At 48.8% G+C, this 27,921-nt stretch overlaps 1 protein-coding gene and 1 long non-coding RNA gene across 21 annotated transcripts in view; one reads left to right on the top strand and one right to left on the bottom strand.

Annotated features, from left to right (window-relative positions):
- The window catches only part of Gm16630 (predicted gene, 16630), a 264,503-nt gene extending 262,200 nt beyond the window's left edge, over window positions 1-2,303 (bottom strand). For both annotated transcript variants that reach the window (NR_152250.1, NR_152251.1), the window contains exon 1: window positions 1,533-2,303. This is a non-coding gene — a long non-coding RNA (predicted gene, 16630). The remainder of the gene's footprint in view (window positions 1-1,532) is intronic.
- Krba1 (KRAB-A domain containing 1) lies at window positions 1,538-26,750 on the top strand. 19 transcript variants are annotated; one of them, NM_001362144.1, is made up of 18 exons: window positions 2,481-2,782; window positions 8,009-9,905; window positions 10,273-10,392; window positions 10,886-11,035; window positions 12,129-12,284; window positions 13,192-13,326; window positions 13,729-13,902; window positions 14,568-14,717; window positions 15,424-15,621; window positions 16,065-16,238; window positions 16,613-16,789; window positions 18,537-18,689; window positions 19,169-19,321; window positions 19,973-20,167; window positions 20,258-20,398; window positions 20,951-21,046; window positions 21,385-21,495; window positions 22,471-26,750. In NM_001362144.1, exons 2-18 carry the CDS (start codon window positions 9,872-9,874, stop codon window positions 23,283-23,285), a joined length of 3,132 nt encoding a protein of 1,043 aa, NP_001349073.1. In that variant the 5' UTR covers window positions 2,481-2,782; window positions 8,009-9,871; the 3' UTR covers window positions 23,286-26,750. The 19 variants fall into 19 exon arrangements, with proteins under 19 accessions (XP_006506820.1, XP_006506822.1, XP_006506821.1 ...); NM_133922.3 differs by having other exon boundaries at window positions 9,766-9,905; NM_001347153.1 differs by having other exon boundaries at window positions 9,766-9,905; window positions 12,132-12,284.
- Window positions 26,751-27,921: the final 1,171 nt, after the last annotated feature.

The raw sequence follows: 27,921 nt of genomic DNA on the forward strand, positions 1-27,921 counted from the left end.
ATATGAACACTCTTCTGAAGGAATTGTGAAACATTTAAATGTTTTTTTTTGTTTTGTTTTGTTTTACTGGTCAGAAAATAAGTCTCAGAAAATTCTAGCAGGAGTGTGCAACCACTGGCCCACAACTACTATGGATGCTACTCAACACAAGATGACAAGCTTACTTAAAACCTTATAAGATTTCTTTTAGGGATTTTTTTGTAACTTGGCTGCTTGGTAAACTTTAGACAATGTCAAGTTTAGATACATCCATTACAATCAACATCATAGTCTCTGACTGTAGAGCAAATTTTAAAAAACAAACTCTTCTATAAAACCTTCATCATGGGAAATTCCAAAGTCTTTTAGGTGACCTCATAGATGGAAAGAAAACAGTAATGAAAACCAAAAAGTTTTTAAAATTCCAGCTAATTTTCATATGCAGAAATGGATAGCACAGTTTATTGCTCACAGAAACTAGCTGTTGCATTTGAGTAAGACAGCTGGCTAGTCCACTCAAAGCCAACTCATCAAATGGCCAGGTAACCAAATACCAAATATGTAAGAAGTTAAGCTCTCTGAATAGCAATGTACTGAACAACTAATTGGAATTACTAAGTTTCTTTTTTAATGTATTCGATTTCTATTCCATCCCTTGAGCTCATGTGAAATTGTTGAGATCAAACTAGAGCTACTTATGTTAAACTGATAGAATCACTATGTCAACCACTGACAGAAAATGTCAAGAAGCCCTGGTGGTAAGGATGGGGTTTCCTCACACATATCTGCTGATAGCAAGAATGGCCACAAAAAACTGCCAAGACCACAACCTTGCACAAATGCCATAGCAACCTTGTAGGGAAAAAGCTCTTCTACAAGGCTGCCCACCCAGCAAGTGTCTGCCCAAAGCTGGACTAACAACACCTTTGTTATAGCCAAGGACTATCATTTCAAAACAACTCTGCAACCTTGCTCATTTTAGAATGCCAGCACTCATGATGCAGAGGCTGGTGGAGCTCTGTGAGTTCAAGGTCAAACTGGTCTTGTTACAAAGCAAGTCCACAATAGCCAGGGCTGGTTACACTGAGAAACCCTGCCTCAAAAAAAAAAAAAAAAAAAAAAAAACAACAACAACAAAAAAAACAACAAATATAAAATCTTTTCCCTTCCCTGAACACAATCATTGTTTGTCATGGTATCACATCCCAGACTACCACCCCTGTTATCTGGAGTAAAACTTTTTAATGTAAAGATTATAAGGGCTGGTGTGGAGGCAAAAAATAGTCAAAAGGGTAATGAATGGGCAGCAGTTGTTTCTGTAACTTTAACAACTGGCCATTCAGCCAGTTTGATGGTGTAAGCTCTTCTTAGTGACAGATGGCCCAAATCTCCAAATGTTGCACCAAGCCCAGACAGGAGGACACTTAAAGCAAAACAGCGTCAAGACACTTCACATGCTGTAAATTATGTCTTCCTTTTTTCTTTTTGAAAGGTTTTGAGAGGATTTTGTGGCTTAGGGATCATAGGTCCCTGGCTTGAGGCCTAGGACTTACCCTGAGATGCTACTGGAGATGGACTGAACTTTCAGTTTTCTTTTTCCATGCTGCGGTCCTGTCCTTAGAGTGTGAAGGAAGAAATTCACTCAGCTGTGCTGGGCAGTAATGTTAGTGGTCTCTGCTCGATCATGTGTTCTGGCATGCCAGCATACAAAGCCAGTATGCCAGTGGAGCCCACGTAGGCCAGAGTCACTAAAGAGCTATGCTGGGGTGGCTAGGGAGAAATCGTCCTTCCTCGGATCGCAGATAAGGGGACGCCCCTGCAGACATTTTTAGGAGTGGAGAGCCGAGAACAAGTCCTGGGTATGGTGGCTTCTGCTGTGGCTCCAAGCACCTGTTTCAAAGCTCCAAAAACTTCTCTTTGAGTTTTTCCCATACAATGAAGGGAAAGACGAGGGCTCCAGGAAGGAAAATGAGCCTCAAAGTGCAGCCTAAGGACTATGTCTGCACCACAGAGACAGCAGCACAAATGAATCCAGAGATGGGGCACACACTTAGTCCACACATCATACATATATTTAAGCCTAGCGTTTGTCAGGAACTACTGGGGCCGCCACCATCAGTGGGCAACACGAGCAAGCAAATAGTCACATAAAATGTAGTGATGCAGATCAGTGTAGCGGTGAGCCACTGTGCCCTGGCCCTCAGCCACTCAGGGTCGGGTTTACGTGACTGCAGCCAACGGGAGAAACTGGTCCCTTTTTATCCATGCATCCTAACCTGGCACCTGTACAGGGCGCACTCAGAAAGCGCCGGATGCTAAAGAGAACGGAGGAGTGGATGGTTGGTTATTTGGATGAACGGTTGTTTGCACCTGAGCATGCGCAAGCCGCAAGCTCGACAGGATGTAACTAACCAGTGCCAGGCGGGTGCCTGAACCTGAGGAGCTAGAGGTGTGAGGGACGGAGCAGTAAAGGAGAACCCCGCCACACCCCCTGAAGCCACGCCCCAGGCACGGCGCCCTCTGGGAAGTGTAGTCTGCGCTTGCGTCGTTACCGCTGTGAGGCTGGGGGCTGCGGGCGGAAGCGGGACCACCCCTCCCGGGATGCGAAGCGCCAGACCGACCCAGACGAGCCAACTCTGCGGTTCTCGGTGTAGCGAGTTCCCCGGCCCCGCTTCCTGTCGTGCAGAACTGGGCCGCTGTCCCCGAGGGTCTCGAGGGTCTCGGTGCAGCCTCCAGCCAGAGCCGCACCGGAAGCTGGGTGGGCCAGGGAGTCGCGAAGCTGAGTTCCGCCATGGCGCTCCAGGTAAGACGAGCCGTTGCGGACCGACGAACGCCGCGGTCGGGCTTCTTGGTGCAGCGCAGTCCCCAGGGCAACAGGCCCGGGAGGATCCGTCACCGCCGACTTTGAGCTCGAGTGAGCCGATCAAGGTCGGCCAGTGCCCAGAATTCCCTAACCAGAAGTCTAAGGCTCTCCCCTTCTCCCAGGACACACGGACCTGGAGCTTTTTTTCTACCTGGGGAACTCATTCCTTTGGCTTTTCATTACAAGATCGTGAGAGGGTGTGCACGACTGAAGCCTCAGCAGGTCTTGGGGGAATAACTAAATCTGACATTTATTTTTGTTAAGATACGTAATCCCCGTGAATTGGGCCGGAAAAGTGGGGAGAAAGAAAACAGATCGAAGTTAATGCTGGTAAAATATGTCAGTCCCAGAGCTGAAGAAGAGCCACATCAGTTGTTGTGGCCTAGGTACAGTTTCGGCAGGATCGTGGGCTGTGAAGATGCCAGGGCAGTTGCTGCACTGCCTTCTGGGTAGACACCCAGAGTCAGATGTGCAATTTTGGTCCACGAGCTTTGGCCAAACTTAGGCAACTGTGTTGAGGTCGTGGCTGGACATCACTAATACCCCACAAGAATCTCAGGAGAAACGATAAGCCAGGTAAATCGAACATTGTCTGGCCTGGAAGCGTCTTTTTTAGCTATGGCTAACAGGTAGCCCAAGACTCTTGCTCAGATACTCCCACTGGCCCCATCCTAGAGTCTGCTTATTTGGGTTTTCTGTTCTGTAGATGAGGGAATTGAACCACAGATCTCTCCAACCTGATGTTCAAGGAAGAGTATTCATATACTGCATAGAGAAGATGGTCAGGCACGGTCTCTGAGAGTACAAGGTCCCAGGCTAAGGAAGAGGGGCAGAGATGGTCTAAGATCTTTATGTTCATTGTGACAGGGGTGACAGAATCACAGGGGTGTGTGCACAGTCTACAGTTGGGGACAGTGAGTAGCAGCCATGGTACAGGGTCTGACCCTGGTAGCCTGAGGCATGCTGGGGCAATGGGGCTAGGCTGATACAAGACTGAGTGCTGAAACTAAAATTTCATACAGAGACTGACACAGTTTCTTAGGAAGCCATCATGGGAGTTATGAGCAAGGAGATTGATCATCTACAGTGGTCCTAGTTAATCCTGGAAGGTTTTCTTCTGATGATTGGGCAGAGGTCCAGATGGCAAGCCAGCGGTAGCTGTTCTGAAGTTAATCTCCCCATCCACTCTGTCTCTTCCCCTTCCCCACTCCCTGTCCTTCACACACACTCTCTCTTCCTTTGCTTTTTATTTATATTTTTGGAGACAGACTCTCATGTGGCTGAAGATGACTTTGACCTGACTGACCTTCCTACAACGGCCTGAATCATAGGCATGTGCTACCATATCTGGCTTTGTGTGGCACTGGGAACTTAATTCCAGCGCATGCTAGGCAAACACTTTACCATCTGACCAACATCCCCAATTCGACTTCTTCCATTTGGGAAAGCTCTGAAGGGAGCATCTCTCCACTCAGAGCGAGTTCTCATCCGCATCAAAACAAAACCCTGTCAGTGAGGATGGCCTTTTGAGGCTAGTTGGAGAGAGGCCTGGAAAACATTGCAGGCAAAGGCCTAAAGGAGCCAGCTATATTTAGCCTTGAGATAAAGAGCCACCTATGCTGCCCCCCAGAGTCAGGAGTGGTGTATAGAAGAGCCTGAGGTGGAGATTAGGCAGATAGCCTTGGTGACACGAGCCACAGCATTTATGCTAGATTTATTGTAGCCTATGGTAATTAATCCTGTCTGTACAGTATCCCTGTGGACTAGGATATGATCCACTAGTACAGATGAGTTTGCTAATGCTCAGATAGGGCAGCCATTTGGCTGAAGTCCCATGACTAATATGTGGTCATTCCGTGCACCTTAGGTTGTGGCTCTCAAAAGGACTGAGCAGTCTCACAAAAGACTAATAGAAATGCTGTGGCTTGACAGTATCCTCTGAATTTCACCTGTTAGGAACTTAATGCCTAGTGTCATGTTTATGCTTTGTTGGAAAGTCATTGGGGTTGATGGGTGACTGGGGGAGTAGTCTTGTTTAGAAGGCCTTTCTGGCTTGCTTTCTCTGTTTCCCCATCAAACTGTCACGTACCATACGATGTGGCAGGGAGGCCTTCAACCAGCATGGCCCCTTGACCCTGGATTTCTCAGCATCTGCAACTGTAAGAAGTCAATTTATTTTCTTTATAATCACCCTGTCTCAGGTATTCTGTTATAGTAATCGAAGCACAGGAGGAGGGAAACCAGGTGCCTACTTCTAGTGAGAAATGAAGCTGACAAACTGAAAATGCATGCAGATACAGCTGTTGAAATATCTTGCCTCCTGTCTCCTTTGTATTTCTATGTTAAAATACCTAAGATGGGTCACTTATAAAGAACAGATTTTGGCTGAGTGTGGCAGTGCACACCTTTAATCCCAGCACTTGGGAGGCAGACTCTCTTGTGAGTCTAAAGCTTGCCTGACCTACATAAGTTCTAGGACAACCAGAGCTACAATAGTGAGGCTGCCTCTCAAAAAGCAAACAGTAACAAACCAGATTTCTTTTCCCCCCACAGTTGTAGCTGCTGAGAAATCTAACGTGTAAGGCAAGGACCTGGTGCCTGGCAAGGGTTGCCTTAATGTGTGGTTAGCTGCTTTTCTGGTTCTGACCACAGACCTAGCAGAAACACCTAAGGGAGGCCAGGTTTACTATGACTCATGTTTTCAGGGGGTTCAGTTGTGGTCATTTGACCCCTGTACTTGGGCAGAACATTGTGGCAGCAAAGTGTGCATTCTCTACGTCTTGGTGATTGGGAGATAGGGGGTTGGGTATGAAGGAACCAGGAGTACTACATCCCAAAGGGCCTTACTCAGTGATGTATTAGGTCCACTTTGTAAAGTTTCTATAGCCTCCTAAAATCATTCAGCAGACAGGGAACAAACTTTTAAAACATGAGCTTGTGAGCACCAGGAGGCTCTTCACATCCAGTAGCACTGTTGTCCCACCGTGGAAGGCGGAAGAGCAGAAGAGCACGAGTAAGAGAGGAAGAAGAGGCTAGCCCCATCATTTTTATCAGGAAATTACTTCCCCCAGATAATGGCCTTAATCTGTGTATAGCTTAATCACTCTCACCTAAAGTGAACCCTGCATGGAAAGCCAAGTGCTAATGCAGAGCTGTCTCATAAGCATACAGCTGTGGTAGCCTGAGCCATGCTGCTATTTAGGAGGAGTTCTGCTATGGAGGCCATAATATGCAGGTCATGTGGCCAAGGCCAGAGATCCACAAACAAGATTTTCTTTTTTGCTGAACTCAGTTTGTAAGCCCATGCTATTCTGTAGGAGCACCCTTCCTTCTGGCAGGGTCTGAAACAGCCGGCCAGTTCTAGCTCTTTGGGTTGCAGGCCACATTGGGTTGGGTCTTTGTGTTGCCATGGCTTGGCCACACAGTCCAGTGATTCCCTTAGCCATCACAGTGAGAAGGTTAGATTATAAACAGGGGCTTCTATTGTTTGGGCTTTATGGCCCCTTCCTTCTTGATGGTGTAACTTCTCTGATCCCCTGTAGTTGTCTACTAAGTGCATGAGGTGGTCAATGTTCATACACCATAATTTATATGACTTTTAAGGGATATAAGTGTTCATCACATCAGCATCTATACATATTTAAAGTGTGGGAGTAAAATATGGATATTTGGTCTGCAGGAGGCACACATATGCCCATTTGGACCCTGAGCTGTTATGGCAGACCTGGGAATCTGCTCTCAGCAGCTTCTTCCCACTTGCCAGCCCCCATGGTTCCCAGGCACTGACTGCTAGGATACCAGAAGGGAGAGGGGGAAGAGGATAGCACCAGAAGAGACCAAAGGACAGAGCTGTCACAGAGATGCCAAAGGGGAGGCTAGAAAGTGATGGGTAGAATACATGGGGGTGGGGGTAAGATGGCCAAGTGTAATGGGGTCCTGTGGTAGGGTCCCCCAAGAGCATCTGAGGCTTAGAGACACCTATGAGGATTCAGGCTCAGTGGGTAGTTAGCTCCATAGCTATGTCCATGACAGTGGAAACACATCTGATAAGTCCGGCAATCGCAAAGGCACCATCTTTCGGGTGACGTCAAGAGGACATTTGAGGGCAGGTTCCCAGAGGCCTCCAGTGCAGTCACCAGGAAGCACTTAGCTCGCCCAGCATGATGTTGAATGACCTATGTAGAATGTTCACTGTGGGAATCTTGCCAGAGATTCCAGACCCAGGATTGTTAGTGAGAACAGGTCAGTCAGTCCACTAGCACTTGACCCAGTTGAAGACACCTAGAAAGAAGGTGTATGTTCAGCACAAACTGCATCACACAGATTAGCCTCTATAGCTGGTCTTTGTTCCTTTGTAGGTTCTTTTTCCCACGGTTTATCCCCCTCCTGTTTGTTTCGCTATCACTAGATAGGAGAGAAAGGATAGAGGGGAGACAGAGATAGAGACCTCTGAATCCAATTTCTTTCCTTTTGTTTCTTCTTTTACCCTGCTACCAACAAACTGCAACCAACCCCCCTGAATGACCGCCAACCCCACCTATTGAGGCTCTAGCATTTATATACCCACTGAAAATCCCCAGAACTCCAGATGTCACACAATCTCAGAAACTCTGCATCTGGCAGAACCATGCCTCTGCTAAAGCATAAGGCAAATCACAGTCAGCTGCTTCGGAGCAGCCCCGTAGTCCCACCCCTGGGATTAAAACAAAAATAGTCTTAAAATGCTTTTTTCTTTTTAAAGAAAAAGAAAAAAAGAAACAAAAATTCCAGAATTCTCACCACAAGCCTGTGTTGACCTCTAACTGGTTAGGTAGAAACCCTTTTGAGATGCACATTTCCAGGTGACTGCCTGGGGCCACCTGGTGCTAGATATTTTGAAGGGCAGTAGTGCCGTTGCCTACCCTGTTGGCTCTTTATTACAGAACCTAAGATTGTCCACATTTTGTGTGCTAGGAGGCCAACAAGAAATGCAAAATGGCTCCCTGCTAGAGGTTTGTGGAATACCTGATATGTTCCTGAGGGATAGTGGCCATAGTGGGCCAGAGCCACAAGTTAAGCCTGGGTAGAGAGTCTGCTGGGTTGCCCAGCAGGCCATAGAGATGGTTGGGAATGCACAGTGAGCCAAGAGGCAAAGTACACTGCCTCTGATCCCTTCTGGGCTTCCAGATGTCGGCAGTCAGTGGAGATGCTGTCCCTGGCCAGATGTGTGACTGGAGCCTAACTACTTCAAAACGTCAGGACTCTGGGTGCGTGAGTCCATGTATGCACATTGATGGCTGTCAGCTGTCAGGAATGGCAGGCAGAGAGATGTCGGGGAGTGGATGACAATGCTGCCAGTTTGTAGCAGAGATAGTTTTTAAAATCAGTGACACAAATGCATGAAATAGGCAGTAGAGTCTCCTCTGCCTTATTAGAAGCGTCGCCATTTTCTTTACGATTCCTTCCTGCAAAGCATGCTTGTTTCTAACCTAGATGGCTTCTTTCCTTAATTTTACATTCTGTTTGTGTTATTTGCATGGTTAATTTCTGCCATCATTGAAGCTCGTGCCTATCAGATGTTGGTCATTGTCTGAGTTTTCATGGCTGTTTTAATGATCACTTTTAAAGTAAGAGCTTTTGCTTTTATCTTACAAAGCCGCAGGAAGCAGGTGAGCATAGTCGCTAAAGGTGTGGAGTGTAGATGTAAAGTGTTTCCTGAAGGCCCTGGGATTCTGGGCTCCTTCTGAGCAGGAGGTCCCTAATGACCACACTACAATGCTATTTCGATGCTAAGTGGCAATAGTGGGAGGGCTGGGGTAGGGAGCATGGTGAGGTGGATCTGTCAGACTGCGGCCTAGGGGGCTTTGTGGACATCACTTCTGCTGCATGCTTCTGCTGCGTGAGCCTGGTGGTGGGTGTCACAGCTCTCCGCAGTGGAATTGACCAAGGCTGTACCAGGGTTTGTGGACAGTTGAAGCCATGAAGGGCAGGTAGGACTGGAAAAGTGGAGGTGGGACCTCCTGCCAGCAGCTAGGAACCTGGACCCACACTGGAGCTGAGATCAGGGGCCCTAAGCATAGGTCAGGCCTATGAGCGCCTGACTCACCTGCTACCTGGCTGGCAGGTGGAAAAGGGTCAGTGTCTCTAGATCTTCAAGGCTTCCTGAGGTTTTTGTTGCTGTTCCTCCCCCGCCTTTTGATGGTGTTTAATTTCTGACATAAATTATGTCATCCCTGCTGAAGAGCATTAAGTGAGATTTTATTTAATTTTATTTATTTATTTATTTATTTATTTATTGCTATGTGGGTTGATTAACCCCAGTTCAGAAATCTAAGATGGAAAATGCTCCAGAGGGCAAAGCTTTTGAGCACTGTGATGCCACGTGTGGAGAAGTCCACATCTGAGCTCCTTTAAATGTTTGTAGTCAAAGTACAACATACCAAAAACACTGTAAAAGTTACCATTAGCTAGGTATATACAAAAGAACACAGTTGAGTGTCATCTCTAAAATAACTCATTATGTACATGAAAACATTCAAAACCAAATATTCAAAATGGATCTGTCCCCAGGAATTTGGGATAAAGAATACTAGACCTTGGCTGTTTTTATAAGCTGATGTCCCCCTTTCAATGCCACAGTGCTAGAGTTCCAGGTCCTTGGACATTCACTTCTTCACTGACAGAGTGAATGTAGGGCTTGCCTGCGTACTTAGGAATGTAGTTTCATCTTTCCAAGTTACACCCATGGTGACCTTGTTTCTAAAAGGTTGCTGACAGCACATCATCCTGGGCACCCAGCTAGCCCCACCACTGTCCCAGTTACTGCTTCTCCCAGGCCAGGTCCCACCTACTTCTGCACACCAAGAGACCCATGTGGCTCACTGAGTTCTAAGGGACAGTTTGGGTGGGCCTTGTTGGCATGGTTGCAGCCAACCCCCCCGGAGACTGTACCCACAGGTGCCCATCAGCTTCAAGGACTTGGCTGTGCGGTTCTCTGAAGAGGAATGGCGGCTCCTGCAGGAGGGGCAGCGGGAATTCTACAGAGACGTGATGCGGGAAAACTACGAGACGTTGGTGTCTGTGGGTGAGGTCCTGAGGCCTCCAGAGTGTGGGTTGCAGGGACAGAAGAGGGTTGCTGGTCTTGAGTCTAGGACCCTAGGCTCCTCCAGGCCTTGGTTTCCTTACCTGTGAATTGAGGAGTTTGAGAGGAGTGTTCAGAGCTTGAGGCTGCCCAGGGCTGCATTTTCCTTTGATACTTTCTTTGTTTCTGTGAGCTAGAGTGGGGGTCTGGGTACAAGGCTTTAGGGGTATATGGTCTTTTGATTTGATGACCACACAAAGATATATGAAAAGCTATACATAGATAAGCAGGCATCTGGGCCATCGTGTGACTGTGGGAGGGTAAATGCCACTCAGTTCCTGACGTAACTAACTGCTCCTCCTTTCCCCAGGGACCTCTGAGCTGCTTCCTCTCTCTGCTTTCCTGTCACCTGCAGAGGCTGGAGGAGCCACATCAGGAGAGAGCCACCAGGATAAGGGACAAAAACCCCATTTGGAGCATAGTTCCCAGGGTAGGTCCTCCCAATAGACTTTGAGCACTTCCTCTTAGTCATGGTTTTGAGCTCCTAGGTTCTGCCCCTCAAATGACACTTTGACTTCAGCTAACTCAGTCCAGGACTTCTTGAGTCTTGCTCCTTGCTGCTCTGAGTTGGAGACTCATGTGGTCTATTCCATAGAGAAATGCTAAGAATAAAACCTGAGGTCATGTCAGGGAGAACCGTTGCCTTGGGCCCCACTTGCCACTACCCAGAGCCAGCCTACAGTTTAAACAGTAGAGGTAGCACACAGGGCCCAGGTAAGGGAGAGAAGGTAGAAAACCAGACAGACCACAGGGCCTTTCAGTATTACCTTAGAAAGAAAGGAGACAGGAGGAGCTACTGAGATCTACTGGGCAAGAACCCTCCTAAGTCCAGCACCCCCTTCTCTGAGCCCTTTGCTGTCTGTGACTGAAAGGGTTCTTTGAGGAGCTAGGTGACTGAGCACATGGCTCACACACCTCCACAGGAGAGCAGCCTCAGCAGAGCCTACACCTCACCGCATTAGTGCAGCTGGTGAAGGAGATTCCAGAGTTCTTGTTTGGAGAAGTGAAGGGTACTGAGGACTACTCCGAGAGTGGGAGCACCAGTCTGGATGGGGAGCAAACAAGCCCCGAGGGTAAGTCCCATAAGCTGCATGAGTAACCTCACTACCGTCACAGGGCTGTGCATAGATGCCTTCCAGCTCTGCTCTTGACCTCCTCACTGTGTACCCATCCATCCTCTCAGCTTCTGGGACCTGCTGGGTACAGGAACAGCTCATGCCTTTTCTTGGTGTTCTTGTGTGGGTCCAGCCACCTGGGGATCCCTCCCTGTTGCCGTGCACTTTGTATGGTGGTGAGCAGTGTGTTCATCCCTAGTAAGAAGATGAAGAACAAGAGAGGAGCTGAGCTTTGTCCTGATAACCAATGGGGCCTAGGTCCTCTGGCCAGCCTTTGCTCGTCCTGCTTCACAAACTGGTCTTTCCCTGTCTACCTGGTCAGCTCAGTACCGACCTCACCCTTGAGCATGACCCATTTCGGCCCTCTTTAGTTAATGTTGGATAACGTAAGAAGGGAGCAGAGCCAGGCAGTGGTGGCGCACGCCTTTAATCCCAGCACGTGGGAGGCAGAGGCAGGCGAATTTCTGAGTTCGAGGCCATGAGGACTCATCTGGTAGTATGAACTTTCCCAACTAAGGACCTGATATGATCAAAACAGTTTCAACTTGAGATGGTATAGTAAGTGTTCTCATGGTAACGAGGAATGAAAGGAAGGGATTTCATGAGAACACCCCTGGTGCTTTGTGTTAGTCTACAAATGGATAAGCTCCTGTGTGAACTGTGTCAATCCGGACTGGAGAGATGGCTCCACGGTCTCAATGAGGGCCTAGGTTCTGTTTCCAGAACCCACATGACAGCTCACAAACCCCTGAACATCACTATAGAGTGAGTTCCAGGACAGCCAGGGCTACACACAAAAACCCTATCTCAAAAAACAAAAACAAAAAAAAAGAAGGGAGCAGAGGTATAGAATGGCTTTATACTCCATGCTCTGTGCTTTCCCAGGTCATAGCCAAGACCATGCACTGTAAAGTTTCAGAGCTCAGCAGTGGCAGTGCTCAGGTCGATGGCTCCTGTCCTGGTGGTTGTTAGTGGAACATGACAGGGAAAACACTGACAGCGGTAATGTTAGGACAACTTACCAGTTGGCGTCTTCTTTATCTCCCAACAGTAGCTGTGGTTGTGGAAGCTTGCCCTCCCCGAGGCCTGCTCAATTCTCTTCCGGAGAGCCCTGCAAGCCACCCCAGCCTGGCCACCACACCCACAGGCAGCTCAACTTCCGGTGGCCCTCCTGGAGACTGGGCACACGGAAGCCCCTTACCTGCTAGTGAGTCTGACCTAATGTGTACAGAGACATCCAACATTGTAAAGGCCTAGCCCTGGAACCTGGCCTTAGACCCTGGACTCTTCACTTTCTCTGCCTCAGCTTTCTCTGAAGCTAACTGGAAACAGAGGTCTCTAGATACTGAGAAAATGCACTTGGCCTCTGGTCTACAGACTAGGTGATCTAAAGCTTAGCTCCAGATGGCCTGTCCCCCATGTTGATCGCTGAGGACTATATATGCACACAGGGAGCGCTGAGCAGTTCATAAGGTACAGGCCCTGGAGGTCGGATTCTCAGCCTGTCTCAGCAAAGCTAGCAGCAGGGAAGCAATGCTGGTCACTAGAGTTTCTCTGGGGTCTCATTTTGTCTTTCAGAATTCTTCGAAATCGTACTTGTCTGAATGTTTTGGGTTTTTTATTTTTGGTTGTGTGCCTAGCGTCTAGTGCCTGAGTCATCCTCCAGTCCTGTTGTGGTGTTTTAATTTAAAATAGTTAAGGGAATAAAGATTAAAAAGGACATTCCCCAAATATGTACTCCAGTTAGCTGTTGTTCCATGTGCCATCTGTCTTACAAGAATCACATAGGAATCATGATTACAAGCCTGACCTGTGCTGTAGCTATTGGCTTCATCGGCTGGGCTAGATTCACAGACTGGGATCAGAGAAAGAGTCTGGAAGCATTTGGCATGAACCAGTCTTAGTATTTACAGCTAGACCAGAAGGAGAGAGGAAACAGCCTCCAGCCCTCCTGGGACAGATCTTCCAAAGATGGCCCTAGCCATCTTTGTTTAGGATTTGGGTGACTCTCAAAATATTGGAGAACTAGAGTGACCTATTCTTTAGGTAGACAGATCTGGGGAGACTCCAGGGTCTGAGTCTCTTCCTAACATGGCCTTGTTGGTGTTTTGCAGTAGGAACTGATGATAAGCCATTATCTATAGAGAAGGAAGGTGTAGGAGCCTCGAGAGAGACCTCCATTCATTCCACTCAAAGCCTGGGCCAGAGCAAGAGTTACCTAAGACAGGAGCGAGGCAGCATGGGAACAGGTAAGAGGCTGCCTTTCCCTGAGGTGGAGCAGCCTAGAGCTGAGTGGGGTCAGTGAAGGTCATGTCACTCACCCAACTGAACTCCATGACGTCCCCATAAGCCAGTGGTTCTCAACCTTCCTAATGTGACTCTTTAATCCCTCAAGTTGTGTTGACCCCCAATCATAAAATTATTTTCTTGCTAGTTTATAACTGTAATTTTGCTACTTTTACAAATTACAGTGTAAACATCTGATATGCTAGTCCCAAGGAGGTTGTAACCCACAGGTTGAGAACAATACTATAAGATAAGCCTTGTGTGTTTGAACGGGTGGTTCACCGGTGCCCAGAGATGGAGATAGCTGAGGGTCTCATGCTGCCTGTCAGGACTACACTGACCTTAGCTGCCTTGTACATGCATAGGAACCCTTCCTGAGAACAGCCCATTGCAAGGCCTCATCAACTGTTTGAAGGAGATCCTTGTGCCCAGACCCCAGCACCGGGGGACAGCCCCAGACTTGCCGCCTTCTCTCCCTGGCTTGAGTGTGTTGAAGCAGACGAGAGCTGAGGTAGAGGCTGGGAGCCTGCCCTGCCCGGGTGAGTCCCTGGGTACCTGGCCTGCCCAGGCCAAAGTCTCCAAAGTCCCAGAAGGTTCAGATTGCCACTCATAGCTATTACTATGTTCCATACTGTCCCCCATGATATGACCACTGTGGATGATCCTGTGTCCCTGCACTCAAGTATCTGAAGCCTAACGGCTCTTTCAAGGATAGCAGCAACAAGCTTGACCCTGTTTTCCTAACTGTTCTCTGGTCCTTCTAATGTGGGACTCTGAGAACTCAGTGCTCAAATGTCGCTTCTGTTGACATGAATCAAGTGTCAGTGGACACTCTGGTCTGCCTGAGATTTTCCTCAAAAAACTGTCAAGCTTTGAGTCTTGGTCTTGCATCTGTAGAGCTGTTCCATCCTCTGGCTTGGGGTGAGCTTAATTACAGAATTACTCTAATGTATGAACATTACATGTGTCTGTCAAGGCCTGATATGCCTTGAAGCTAAGTTGTAGTCAGAGCTCCGAAAATTCCAGCCACTCCTTCAGTTTCCACCCTGAGCGATAGCTGTGCCCAGATGCTGCCCACCTGGAAAGTCTACAGGTCCTAGTTCCTGTCCCTGTGATGCTCAGACAGCGCCCAGGACAATCCTTGTCTGTCTGTCAGGAGACTGAGGATACTGAACTTAAGTGAGACTTGTGCCTTTTCCCTTAGTGAAGACAGAGGCAGCATCCGGAGATTGTCCCCTTCAGGGCCTGCTGAACTGTCTGAAGGAGATCCCAAAAGCTCCAGACCGACGTCCCAGCCCCTCAGGAGCATCAGACTTGCAGCTGCAGGAGGACCCAGGGAAAAGACATTCTGGAGGTAAAGGCCGCTCACTGGCTTAGAGGTGGGGGAGCTAGATGTAATGTGCTTGCTTTCCCTGCTCTGAGTACAGCTGTGTGGCCCCCCACAACAAAATCTGATGCCTTGTAGCAGCGTGTTAGTCAGAGGACCCATTGGATTTCATCACTGTACAAAGAGCAAAGCAGTGGGAGATCCCTAGTCAGTGCTCTTGTTAGAGGAGGTAAAAGTACCAGAACCTTCTACAAGGGATACTGGGGCAGTAGAGAGAAGTGAACTAGAGGGTAAGAGTTCTAACACAGTAGGCTGTTGTTGTGACTGGGGATTCCTGTTGTCCTGTGTGCAGCCTAGGCGCTATGACTGGAGGTTGGGGATCCTAGCAGGTACATTTATTTGGATTGAGATCATTTGTCAGTTCATCAGTAAGCTTGTATTCCTCAGAACACAGCCTTGGGAGCTTAGAGAGGGTGGGCTTGAGCCAAGCCTGCTTCATGAGAAGCAAAATCTGACTTGTTGCTAACCAGGAAGGGATTCATATTTAAAATCTCTTAGAAAGCTCTGCAGCACCCAGGGCTGGGAGAGGTGGTGATTATACCCAGAGCCAGTGACTGCTATGGAAGTAGAGGAGCCTTGAAAGTCCCTTGTAACCTTATAAAGAGAAGCGTCTCAGAACTTAGGGAAGTCCAAGCCTGAAATCAAGGCTCCCCAGCAATCACCTCTCCCGCAGGGATGAGACACCTCCAGACTCCTCCCCACCCTAGTCATGAAGCTGGCAGTATGCTTGCCACGGTGAAGGTAGAAGATGGCTGGGCCCAGAGTCCCCCAGTGCCAGCATCCTGCCAGCTTAGCAGGCAAGGCTATAGCTCCTATTCCACTGGAGACAACAGAGAGGTCCGTGTGCCCCGCTGGGGCCCCATGACTCTAGGTAAGTTCTGGGTTATCTACCCACATATTCCCATGGGAATGAGTTCCAAAGCCCACAAGTACCTGCTTCTCTTTCAGCTAAGGATCCTTTTCCCTGCCTCTCCTCCCAAGCTGTTACACTGTAGTCCATGTTCTTAATCCATGCCCGTGTGCAGGCAGCCCTCTGGTTTCAGGACCTTCCTTTGGCAGTGAGGTCCTGGCTATAAAAGCTGACCACTGCATGTGGGCTCCACCCTTCTCCTCAGAGTTGGGGTCAGCTTCATTCCTTCTTCAGAAGCGGAAAACACATTCAAAGTTCCTCACTAGAGGCTTTCCTGCTTATCACATCCTTGGAGCCTGCTCTAGAAGCAGGCTGTGGACAGGCCAGCCAAGGGCCAAGCTGGGGTCTGACAAGCAGGCCAGAGCCCAGCAAGATAAGATGATAAGGTGGCCTCTCTTGTCCAGCCAGCAGGGCCTCAAGCTCACCCCTAGAAGCTCTGGAGGCCTGTCTGAAGGGCATCCCTCCAGGTGGGTCATCACCTCTTCAGTCACTAGCCATCTCATGGTCCAGAAGTCCTCAGCTAGGAGATGCCGGGTCTCAGAGGTTTGAGCTACAGCAACAAGGATCTCACAGTGAAGGTACTTGGGCCTGGGTTAACAGATATTCCTGTCCACACAGGAGGAAGATGCTGGTCATCATTCTCTCTGGGCCTCCTCAAGTATATGTCCTTCTTTCCTAACCCCTGCCTCATGCCTTCCCCCAAATAGCTATCCAGGTTTGCTGAGAATCAAATGCTACCACCTACTTTCCCTGCTCTGAGGACTTCTCCTTATTCCCAAGAGTACTTGCAGGGGGCAGAGAGGGGGTGCTAGATAGACTTTTCATCAGTGCCATGGGAAACCCCGGAAGTGGGAGGGGATCTCTGGGCTAGGTGTCCTGGTGCCATATACTCTAAGGCCCAAGGATTTCTCCAGCAGGCTCTGACTTGACCCAATTATTCTTCTCTCTGCAGAAGCTACAAGGGAGCCACTTCTGCCTCTGAGCTTGCAGGGCTACATGAGAGAAGGACCTGGGGTTCAACCCTGTGGCTCCCAGGGTACCCCTACCAGCTTCTCCTCAGCCAGCAGCAGTGATGGGGATCTGGATTTCAGGAGCCCCAGGAGCAGCCAGGGGCAACGGCTTGGGAAAGGTGAGCTGGTCCAGCTGAGGTTGTAGTCCTCTGGGAAGGAGTCCAAGGTCCTTGTCCACTGTTACCTCTGCTCTAGCACCAAAAGAAGAGCGGGAATTCCGACACAGAAGCAGACCCAGGACTTGTCTTGGCAGAGTGAGAGGTTCTGTTGTGGTGACTTAGCTCAGAGAGGATAGGACAATGACTGGCCATGTGTCCTTAATTTCCCTTAGTGTAAATACTTCCCTATTCCAGACAAAAAGAAGTGTCTATAATACTAACTGACCTCCAACTTAGGGGAAGTAGAGTGAGAACCACAGAAGACCGCCTTCAGAGTTATACTCAGTATCATGTACTTCCCTGGGCCCTGCCAGAGGAAGTCTGTCTTGGCAACTTTGGGATTTATTTTTAAAGATTTAATCTATATATGTGAGTACACTGTTGCAGTCTTCAGACAAACCAGAAGAGTGCATCGGATCCCATTACAGAAGGTTGTGAGCCATCATGTAGTTGCTGGGAATTGAACTCAGGACCTCTGGAAGAGCAGTCATGCTCTTAGCTGCTGAGCCATCTCTCCAGACCAAACTTGGGGATTTTACAGAGCTCTCTCAGCATCTACCTTTGCCTTCCCTCTTGGAACAATCATGTCTGCCTTGTCCTATGTTGGATACCCACTTCATCTGCCCATCTGTGCCCTGGCCACATCTGTTGTTAATGGGAAGACCTAGAAATGTAAAATTGACATCTGCATCCGTGACATGGCAGCTTAAAGAGTGACTCATTTTAGTTTCCCCTGATGAGTAAAACCAGCCTGCCAGGGCTTCCTTCGGGCATTGTGGATGACTGTGGAGAGCTACATTTTCTCACAGTCCCCAAACCCACACCTACCAAGCTCCTGATTTATGTGGCTCTAAGTCAACAGCAGGATCAATGTCAAGCTTGGCTTGTCGCACTGCACAGCTATTAAAGCAGCAGAGCTGAAACTGAAGACCAGCACCAGCTGAGTAGGTCACATGCTTATGTGTGTCCTATTCTTGCCTGATCAAAGATTCTGCTGGTTTTCCAAACACTGCTTAATCGGGGCAGGGTGGCTTTCTTTGCTTTTGTCTGGCACATACGTAGAAAAGCTAAGTAACATTTTACTGCAAGTTCAGGAGACTACTTTTGTTATGGAGCCTGCTTTTTTTCCTCTTCATGAGTCCTATTGAGGCAACCCCTCCCCCTCCCCAGCCCTAACCCTTACCCCCCACCCACAGTATACAATTCAAATGCCCTTCAACTTTCAGCCTCCCCCTACCCCTGTGTGTGTATCATGGCATATATATGGTAGAAGACAACTTCCAGGAGTCAGTTCTAAATCTTCCAACACCATAGTGTTCTGGAGATCAAACTCCTGTGTACTTAGACTTGTGCCAAGCACCTTTGTCTGCTGTGGCTTTTACTTCTAAGCTATGCAATGCTACATTACATTAGCCCCACATGACACTCCCTTGCTTACAACCTCTGCCCAGGTCCAGAGTAGACAGGAGGTGCCTCACAAAGGAATGCGGCCAGTGCTGTCTGTTAACCTTATTCCTCTAGAACCTCACATAATCTAGTTCATATTATTTACATAAGACTGTATGGCTAGGAGTGCTGTCTGCAATGTGTCTGAAACCTGTGGAAAAATTAGACTTCCTGTAACCTGATGTCATACTGAGAGGCAGGCTGCAGGGATTCACAGAGCACTGGCAACCCATCATAGACTGTTCATGTTTGACCTTCACAGGCTATCTACCAGGAAACTCTCCACTCCAAGGCCTGGAGAACTGCCTGAGAGAGATCCCTATTCCCAGGCCACAGGCTGCCTGGCCATGCTCCTCGGCTGTCAACAGGGGATTGAAGAGAACAGAGCCCAGGAACTGGACTGGAGACAGAGAAGGTAACAAAATGGTATTTGTGGGTGTTTGAGAGAAGAGCAGTCGCTCCTATCCTACACTGGCTTTGGCAGCGGCAAGCAGCCCTCAGATCTCAGCTGAGCTGAGAGGATGCTCTGAAACCAGCTTGGCCAGAGCCCTGAGGCAGGCAGGCAGATGGATAGTCACTTCCCGACATGTGCAGGAGCGATAGGCAGAGTGCAGAGTCCAGGGCATAGAGGCCCAGAACTACTGTCTGCTGCTCCACTGAGCCAGAGCTTTGCTGACCAAGTGTTCTGACATGGCTGTATTATGCCCTGTTGTCTGGGCACTAAATTTTATACCTCCTGAGATTCCATATGGCTTGGGTTGGTGCAGCAACCAAGCAAGGCCATTCCCACACCTGAAGCTTGTGTGCTAAAAGCCTGGCAGTGGCAGAAATTCTGTCCATTCTGTGGCAGGATGAGGTACCGTAGGACTACCAGGACTCTTCTCATTAAAACAGGACTGAGAGGTGAGGCCTCTGAGCCACCCCACCTCAGACAGCGTCCTGGAGAAGTGCCCAGCAGGAGTCTGCATCAAGACAGTCCACAGACCTGTACTTCCACCTGCCACCAAGTGACCACCAGGCCAGGAACATGGCAATGGCCACAAGAGGGTGAGCTACCTTCAGGATATACATCATAATTTCCCTCCAGTTAGTTTTTGTCAAGCCAATAGCCTTCCCGTCTCTGTTTTTCTATTTCTGTCCTATCTTCCTTTCCTTGCACGGCTTATAGACGCAGACAGAAAGAATAGGATGCTGTTTGGTGTACCTATGGGGGGTCTCTGCAGTGGAGATGCTGCTGGTGTTAACAGGTACACCTGCTGTGGATTGTAGGTGGCTCTAGCAGGACCTTGCTATTTAGTCTTTGCAGTGGGTAGAATGATGACACTTAGTTCATCAGTGGCTCTCAGTAAACTGACAGCTCTTGCATGGTGCTGAGGAGAGAGTCTGCTAAGAAGTGGGTTGGCAACCATCTACCCAGTAGGAAGGGCTGCTGAGCTTGCAAGACTCAAGACCTAACTGAAACCTGATCGGGAGTTCCACATCTTCCAGGAACTTCCAGAGAGTTCTGAAGCTCACTTAGCCAGGGACATGGCTAGCTTCTGGCTTTGCTTCTCTGCCTGTGACCAGGAAGTAAGTTATTCAGGATCCACTAGAGCCCAAATAGGGTGTGGCTGAGCAGAAAAAGACAAATCCCGAGTGCCTGGCTATCCAGACTGGTGCTGTCAGGTACCAGTCGGTGAACTCTTCTCCTTTGTTTAGAGACAGCCACCATGCCCTCCCCTCTGCACCGCCTGGAGAACTCTCTGAGGGGGATCTTGCCTGTGAGGCCCTTGCGTTTCACCTGCGTGACTGGCCCTGGCCCCAGTCCCAGCCCTTGCTCCAGCTCCAGCTTCAGCAGCTCTGATGGAGAAGACCTAAGACCAGAGCCTGCATTTTGGCAGTCACCCCTCCAGCGTGAGTCTGCTGGCATGGGGGTGGGAATGGCAGTAGGCTGCTCTTTGCGGTGCCTGTCAGTACTCTGATGCTAGCTTACTTATGACGCAGAGAAAGACCAGCCTCCCTCCTGTAAGGACCCTGTTCGTCTGTGCCCTGTCTCTGGCGCATCTCCAAGAGTCAACAGCAATAGCTGTTCTGCGGAAGACCGTGAGAGAACAGAGCCCAGGGACTGCAGCAGCCTCAGCGCAGGTGAGCCTGGAGTCTCCCTGGATGACAGCCACATGTCCCCAGTGGGCCAGAGGTCCAGACTTCAACAATCTCCGAGTCCCACTGTCAATTTGCTGGCTTTCATTAAAATGTTCCTCTAATTTTTTATGCTTTACAGCCTGTAAAGCTGAGCCAGAGAGAAAGCGAGCCTGAGTCAAGAGCTGTGCTCTGTTAGGAGAGCTCGGTAACCACTGAATGATGTGTATATTACATACATGTTATTTATACACAGCATATATGTTCATTAATGTATGCACATATGCATATGTGTACACGCATACTCACCATATAGAATCCAATAATATTTGTAAGGCTTGACAATTTTAACAAAAGAAGTATCCAAAGTGATCTGTTTCATTGGTAAAGCACTTATCTAGCATACATTAGGCCTTGGGTCTGATCGCCAACATCACATACACAGTGAGAATAGAACTTTTGAAATTGGCCGGAAGTGTAGAAATGGCATCTGGTATTACAAGCCACTTTACTCTCCACCGGAGCTGTGACCTTGGGACCCAGACTTTGTTTCTACAGGAAGAGCAGAAGAGAAGCCCCACCCACCCAGAAGAGAAGATGGTGCAGAGCGCACACGCCAGCCTGGGCCTGTCACCAATGCTGAAGGAAAAGGAGGTAGGGGCCAGGGAACCATCTTCAGAGGCCGCTCCACTCGCAGGCTCTGGCTGCCACCTGTGCGGGGCTCAGGATGACCCACACTCCTCACATTTCCTTCTAAGACACCGAGGACTTAGTAGGAAATGACAGTGGGTCCCCACATGCACAGCAGGCTAGCCCGTCAGTGTTAGGATCCCCAGCACCTTGCGTCTGACTTAATCATTGTTTAAAAGTTGAAGATTTTTCCTTGGGTGAGGGTAGGAGTGGGGGTTGTGGCTCATCAGAATATCCCCATGTTGGAGTGATGCTGACAAAGCAGTATTGTCCTAATCCCCAGTGCTGTGTCCTTTCTGCAGCAGCAGCTGGCCACCCATCGCCTGCCCCTCAGCTGGAGGAAAAGCCTGAGCCCAAGGGTACTGAAGACTCCAGGGACCTGGAGCCTGGACATAGACCACCCAGTGCCGCAGGTGAGCTGCTGGCTTTTCCAGCATTTGCTGTACTTTAGAGGCCGCTGAGAGAATTAGAACCAGGTCCCATCATAAAGAAGTAAACATGCTCCAAGTTCCCTGCGCCATGGTTAGGAAAGTGTTACACTGAAGCCACTCAGTACACAGTTCACTTCAGGGTTTTCATAGATGTGCCTGTACAGGATCACCTTTTAGAGGCATTGCGAAGCATCTGGAGTCAAAGTTTGGGTTTGAAGGACCTGAACCTTTGCACTGTTGAGTGACCTAGCTAACATCCTGCACAGAGCACAGGCTTCACATTATACATTGCTCCAGGGACCCACAGTGACAACAGTAGGGTGATGTCCCCATGCCCTGATTTGTGCTGGGAAGACCTCAGAGGTGTGCAGGACTTGAGTGTCCATGCCACATGCAGTTATTTGCTCTTATACCTGTGCTGGGTACTTGCTGTGTCTCTGAGCTGTGGCTCCTCTGAGAAGGCAAGGTCGTATTGCCCTGGCTGCCCTTCAGATGAAGCATCAGACCACATTCTTATTTTGTTTTGTGGTGTTTGTTAGTTTTTGTTTGAGACAAGGTTTCACCAAGTAACCCAGGCCACCTGGAACATGTGATCCTCCTGCCACAGTATCAGATCCTTGCTTTAATTTAAAAACTTGGTGAAACAAGATGTGAGTCCTTGGGCCACTCAGGCCATTGCCTGGGCTTCAGCAGACAGCCGATCTCTCTTCCATTCTGGGCTGAGAGGGTGAAGAATGTCAGGGGCCCTGACTAGCAACATGTTGCCTAGGGTGAGACCCATTCAAGGCGTGTGGGACTGAAGAATTAGACCATTTTGGGGAAAAGGGAACTTAAGATTAAATTCTCTGGAAACCCGGCCTTATGGGGCAGGATACTGACTACACTAAAGAGGTCTCTGGGGCTAGAGAAAAGATCCTTATATCTAAGCACTTTTACCCACCCTTCCTCTGGTTTTAGCCAGGACCCAAGGGAAGCTGCTCTCTGGAGACCCTCCGGAGTCACCTAGCAAGTCTCCCCTTCCCACAACTGTCTTGTCAAAATGGTCACCCACTTCTCTTCAGCCACCATGCCCCTGTGGCAGGTCCTTGCAGCAGGAGCTGCATAACCTTGGTACTGCCCTCACGGACAAGCTAGACCGGCTTGCAGCAGCCTTGGCAGGCCTGACTCAGGAAGTTGCAACCATGAAGACCCAAATGGATCAACTGCGAAGGCACCCACGGAGCCTTGGCCCAAAAGGTCAGGGTTCCTGGCAGTTGGCCCTCCCCCAGAGACCTCGCTGGGTCAACAGACTGGGCCACAGACATCTACCCTACTGGAGACAGAAGGGCCCCACCAGGCCCAGACCAAAGATTCTGCGGACCCAGGCAGAAGGCTGCAAGACTAGTGACCGCCCAGGACTCTCTAGAGGGAAGGGCAGTTTGGTGCCTCAGCTGCCTCCAGAGGCTTCCTTGGTAGAATCTTCCAGGCCCACCTGTAGTTCATCCCAGCAGATCTCCTCTACGCCTGGAGGCCACACTGTGCTGACTGCACACCCTCCTCTGGAGCACACTGCATGCCACCAGAATCCCCTCTCCCCTTCAGTGCCTACTTCAGTGCAGGTCCCCCTTGTGGCCTCACCTGCAACCAGTGCAGACACAGAACCTCCGGCTGCTAGAGTGGCAGCCATCAGCATTCCAAACCAGCCCAAGGAACCTGACAGCCTGCTAGGGGAAGCCCTCAGCAGAGACCTCTGGGGAGGTGACCACCGGGACCCAAGGTGGGGGGCCCATTAACTGTTTGTCTGCTCAGCCTTGCTGGAGATTCTGGGTGGCAGGGATGTCCTGATGGGACCCTCTGGAGTCCAGCCATCCCAGGCTGTCTGCTTTCCAGGGGTTGTATCTTCCTTCTTACCTGTTCATCAACCAGCCCTCTCATTGCTGCTGCAAGTCTGGCTCTTTGCCTCTGCTGTGCCAGGCCTCCATGGTGTCTGCATAGAGCCACGACAGAGGCATTCCTCAGCTGTACCTCTGACTTTCTTGGCTCAGGTTCAGTCAGTTGCTCTTCCTCCTTGGCAAAGCCATCTAGGTTCCAGGTGGGTGTCATGCATACCACATGTGCACAGAGCCAGCTGCAGAGGGCACCACAAGGGCACCTTAACCAGCTCCTGATCTCAAGAACACTAAAAGGCTAGCCGTTGTCTGTCTAGAGTGAATACTTCACAGATCTCATTTAGGGAGAGCCTGGTCTATGGACTAAGCTGAATTTTCCCACATAGATTCTAAAATTAAATGTATTAGTTGCTAAGTAAAGGCCATTGGCTTCTGTGGAAGGGTGCTCAGAGGGGACAACACTCTGGCATGGTTGCCCAGATTGTCACTAGTACATTGGGACTAGGCAGCTGGTGTCCCCCTCTTCGACACACACCTCACAAGAACTGAGCATATGTAGTACAGCTGGGGACAGAGTGCCACAGGGCCTCTGGGGAGAGGACTACACATGTGTCAGTCTCCTGGGCTGTGTACAAAGTGTCACAGACTTTGGGCAGCTTAGATCAAGGGTCCCAAATCTAGGGTCTGCCAGGCTTGGTTCTGAAGGGGACATTTGACTATGGGGGGCTGTTTTCATGCTCACATGCCATCTCCTGGGAGTCTTTTCTCTAAGTGCCCTCATACCAGGACCCAGGCTGTTTTAAATGGCATCCATTCTCATTTGAACTTAATCTAAAGACTAGAGAACATCACATTCTGAAGTGCTGGGGGTAGGGGACACTTTCCCCTAGTGTCCAGTGTCAGCCTTTTCACATCATGACAGTGTTGTCATCCAGAAAGTTTACATTCAAGAACCAGACAGTTAAGATTTTTAAAAAGTCAGAAAAAAACATGTTTTCAGTATTTTACAAGTTTGTGTTGGGTTGCGTATATCACATTCCTCAGCTACATGCAGGTTAGTGGGCTGCAGGTTGGCTGTGCCTGTTAGAATTGAACATAAACGGGGAGGAGGGCACCATCTAGCTCATGACACACCTAAGACCTAGGCCAGTCTGGGCTGACTAGATGTCACTCCATCTGCTTCTGCCCTGGGGCTTGGCACTCTACCACAGCTGGCCACCCTAGATTTACTCACTTCAGGTCCCTCAGGGTTGTCCTGAATTCCTTTTGAACCTAAGGCCTTTCACGAGCTGTGTCTATACCCATAGGAGCTGGGAAGGCCAGGGCCTGGGGCTGCCTGCTAAAGCTAAGGGTGACATGGCCTTGTCCTTGACAAGCACAAGCAGTTTCTTGTGGCTACTTTGCCCTGTGACACACTAAAGTAGTGATCCCTGGAGATATCCAGGGCTGGGTACCCCTCAGGGAACCATGCCTAGAGCTTGGTGAGTATGGCTTAAACAGACACAGTCAAAACAGAGAATAGATTTTAGAACAGTGATTCTCAACCTATGGGTCTTGAAGGATCCACCCTGCGAGGCTCACATATCAGATATTTCACATTTCGTTTGGTAACGGTGGCAAAACTGTTGTTATAAAGTAGCAATGAAATAGTTTTATAGTTGATGGTCACCTGGTTGCAACATTAAGATAGAGAACTGTTTTAGGGACTAAAGACTCCCCAAGAAGTCTGCCTCGACTAGTGTAAGCTGTGCACAGGACATTGACGTGAGCAAGTCTAGCTCAGTGCCTTCACGTGGAGTAGAAATCAAGTGGCTGCAGCTTCCACTTGAAAGGAACGGGCAGCTGCATCTCCAGGCGAGTGGGGCAATGCTGGTGCTTCAGTGCAGTGGGCAGGGATAAGGCCCAGGTCCCGGGTAGAGAAGAAACATTCAACGTCATAATCCTACTTGGAAGACTTGGGTAGTCTTAAATTGGGGACTGGTATAGGTATCCCTGGCCAGGACAGGAACTTCGTCCTTTCTCTCCTAAACATGAGACCATGTTATCAATCAATGAAAGGGATGGCATGTCTGTCTGCCTTGCTGACAGCCAGCACAAGTGACCAAACAGCATTGTAGGAGAGTTGCCAGGGCCTGTCATCTCCTGGGTGGTAAGTGCTTCCCTAGGCTGTGCCTGCTTAGAACAAATAAAGGCAGTTGGGACCAAGCTCACCGTAAGTGGTTCAGATCCAACTGGACAGTCCTAACAGGTTTAGAGAAATGTTTAGACTGGAGCATGGGCCACTGAGTGAACCCTATGGATTTCGTCAGCTATATCACCACTACACCACTGGAAGGTCTCTAAGGACCTGATGCTGTCACAGCTGTTAATCAGCCTTCTGGACTCACTGGGTCCTGTTCCTGGCAGGACAGTTCTGGGACAACTTGTTCAGAGGTAAGGACCAGAAGTCTATCCTCTACTGATCTGGCAAGTGGCCATAGGCCACACCTGAGTGGGGACTTCTTCCTCATATCACCCACAGGGTTAAGAGGGTGAGTCCTGCTCACTCTGCAGACTGATGGAAGGCTGAAGGAGGTAGGTGGCCCCAGGGACCATCAGTGGCCTCCGGCAGTATCCTGCAAGTCACTGTTCACCACTGGGGCATCTCCCACTGGGGCAGACTTCATCCTACATGTGGCCCCTGTAAAGTTCTGTGATTGCAAGGCTTTCCCATCCTAATCCATCTTGCCAGTTTCTGGTCCTGGAGGCCTGAGCCCATTTACATGGTGTTGGTTACTGATTCATTCACAGTTGAACATATCTTCATACTCTGCTTTGTCCCACTTTCAGAGTTTGGGGTTAGCTGATTGGGTTTGGTTTTAGTTTTCCTTCCTTCCTGTCTTGTTTTGAATTGACTGTGGTGGGTTTTGTTGTTGTTTTATTGTTTTGTTTTAATTTTTTTCATATTCATTCCACTTCTCCCAAAGAACTAGAAGAGGAAACATCTGAATTCATAATTCTATTTGTAAGATTTCAGTATTTTCTCAAATTGATAAAACAAATTAGGGTGGAAGTTGAAATTTTGAGCAAGCTGATTAACAAAATTCTCTTGATTCCTGAATGTAAACACACTGCACCATAAGACTGCTGTTTCCACGAATACACAGAACACTTGGAAATTAACCTAGTTGACTAAGCCCTAGAGCAAATATAAACAAATTTAAAAGTATTGAAATTACATAGAATGTATATTTTGGCCACACTTTACCTTCTAGGCTAGAGTTAAATAGCAAATCCCAGGCATTTTTATATACTCAAAAAAAATAAATAAATAATGGTTATACTATCAAAGCTAACACAAGGATCTAGCCTGTGGTAAAATACCAATGCAAAAAGAAAACACAAGTAACCAGTCTCAGGAATGAAACGGGACATTACTGTAGATGCTATAGGCTGTAGAAGATAACAAGATAATACAAAGAACTTTTTGCTAAGACCTTGAAAATTATATCATAAAACAGTTCAAATATAGAAAAAGAGAACCTGAGTAGTTTTATACCACTGAAAAAGTTGTTAAACATCTTCCTACAGAAGAAATCAAGGACCTCATGGGCTAACTAAGGAGTAGGAATAACCAAAATGCTCCAGAGAAGTGGTACTTTGGGCACCAGTTCAATATGAGACTACCTCAACTTGCTGACAATCCAAGGGCATCCCACCAGCCTCAGAGTCCATGGAAGCCAAGATCCGCATCAGAGTACCAACAACCAGTCATACATTAGAAGAACAAACAAGGTCATGATTACCTCGGGTCTGTCTGTCTATGAGATCTCAAACTAATCTTAACATCTGAAAATCACCAGTGGCAGCCCACCACTATCATAGACTAAAGGAAAAATAAAAGAAAAACCCGGACATGATTAGTAGCTACAGAAAGGATATGTGGGGCAAGTGGACTGTGCCACCAGAAAGAAGAACTGGTAAGGTTGAGCAGACCCAAATCCCAGGGAATCTCAGAATTGAGACCAGCAGGTATGGGGCCAGCTCCTTGCCCATCTGCCTGATCTGGAACGTGCCACTTCACACTCAGAAACAAACTGGATTCCACCCTGTCCCCAGACTCTGCCTTTCCCTTCCTGTCTGGCATATAAATGCCCTGAGGGGAAGTGTGGATCCTCATCCCTATTCTCAAGTCCCAGTGGCCTCTGAGTACACAGGAGACTGAGAACCACAGGAAACCACAGCATCTGTCCCAGCCCCCTCCTGTTTCTCACCCCAGGAAACGTGCTGGGACCCTTATTATGGTCTGTGTTCTGCCTCCCCTGAGAGGCTTGCTGGCAGTGCTCAGGCACTCCAGCAGCGAGGCACACAGGCAGCTAAACTAGGATGGTCATTTCAAGCTGGTGTGCTAATGCATACCTCAAGACTAGGTCTAGGCCAGCCTGGTCTAGAACATAGTGAGTTCCACACTGGCCAGGCTTACAGTGAGACCCTGTCTCAAAACCTAAAAGGAAAGGTAGGGAAACAACCTTTAGAAACTTTTGCCCTTATTCATTTGTTC

The sequence above is a fragment of the Mus musculus genome, chromosome 6 (genome assembly GCF_000001635.26).
Source record: "Mus musculus strain C57BL/6J chromosome 6, GRCm38.p6 C57BL/6J".
NCBI lineage: Eukaryota > Metazoa > Chordata > Mammalia > Rodentia > Muridae > Mus > Mus musculus.

Excerpts from the sequence above, each read along its gene's own strand:
- Krba1 (XM_006506757.4), top strand. The coding sequence starts at position 2,581 with ATGCGAAGCGCCAGACCGACCCAGACGAGCCAACTCTGCGGTTCTCGG. Across the intron at positions 16,239-16,612 it reads ACAAGGATCTCACAGTGAAG|AAGCTACAAGGGAGCCACTT; the intron begins GTACTTGGGCCT and ends TTCTCTCTGCAG. Across the intron at positions 21,047-21,384 it reads CAATGCTGAAGGAAAAGGAG|CAGCAGCTGGCCACCCATCG; the intron begins GTAGGGGCCAGG and ends TCCTTTCTGCAG.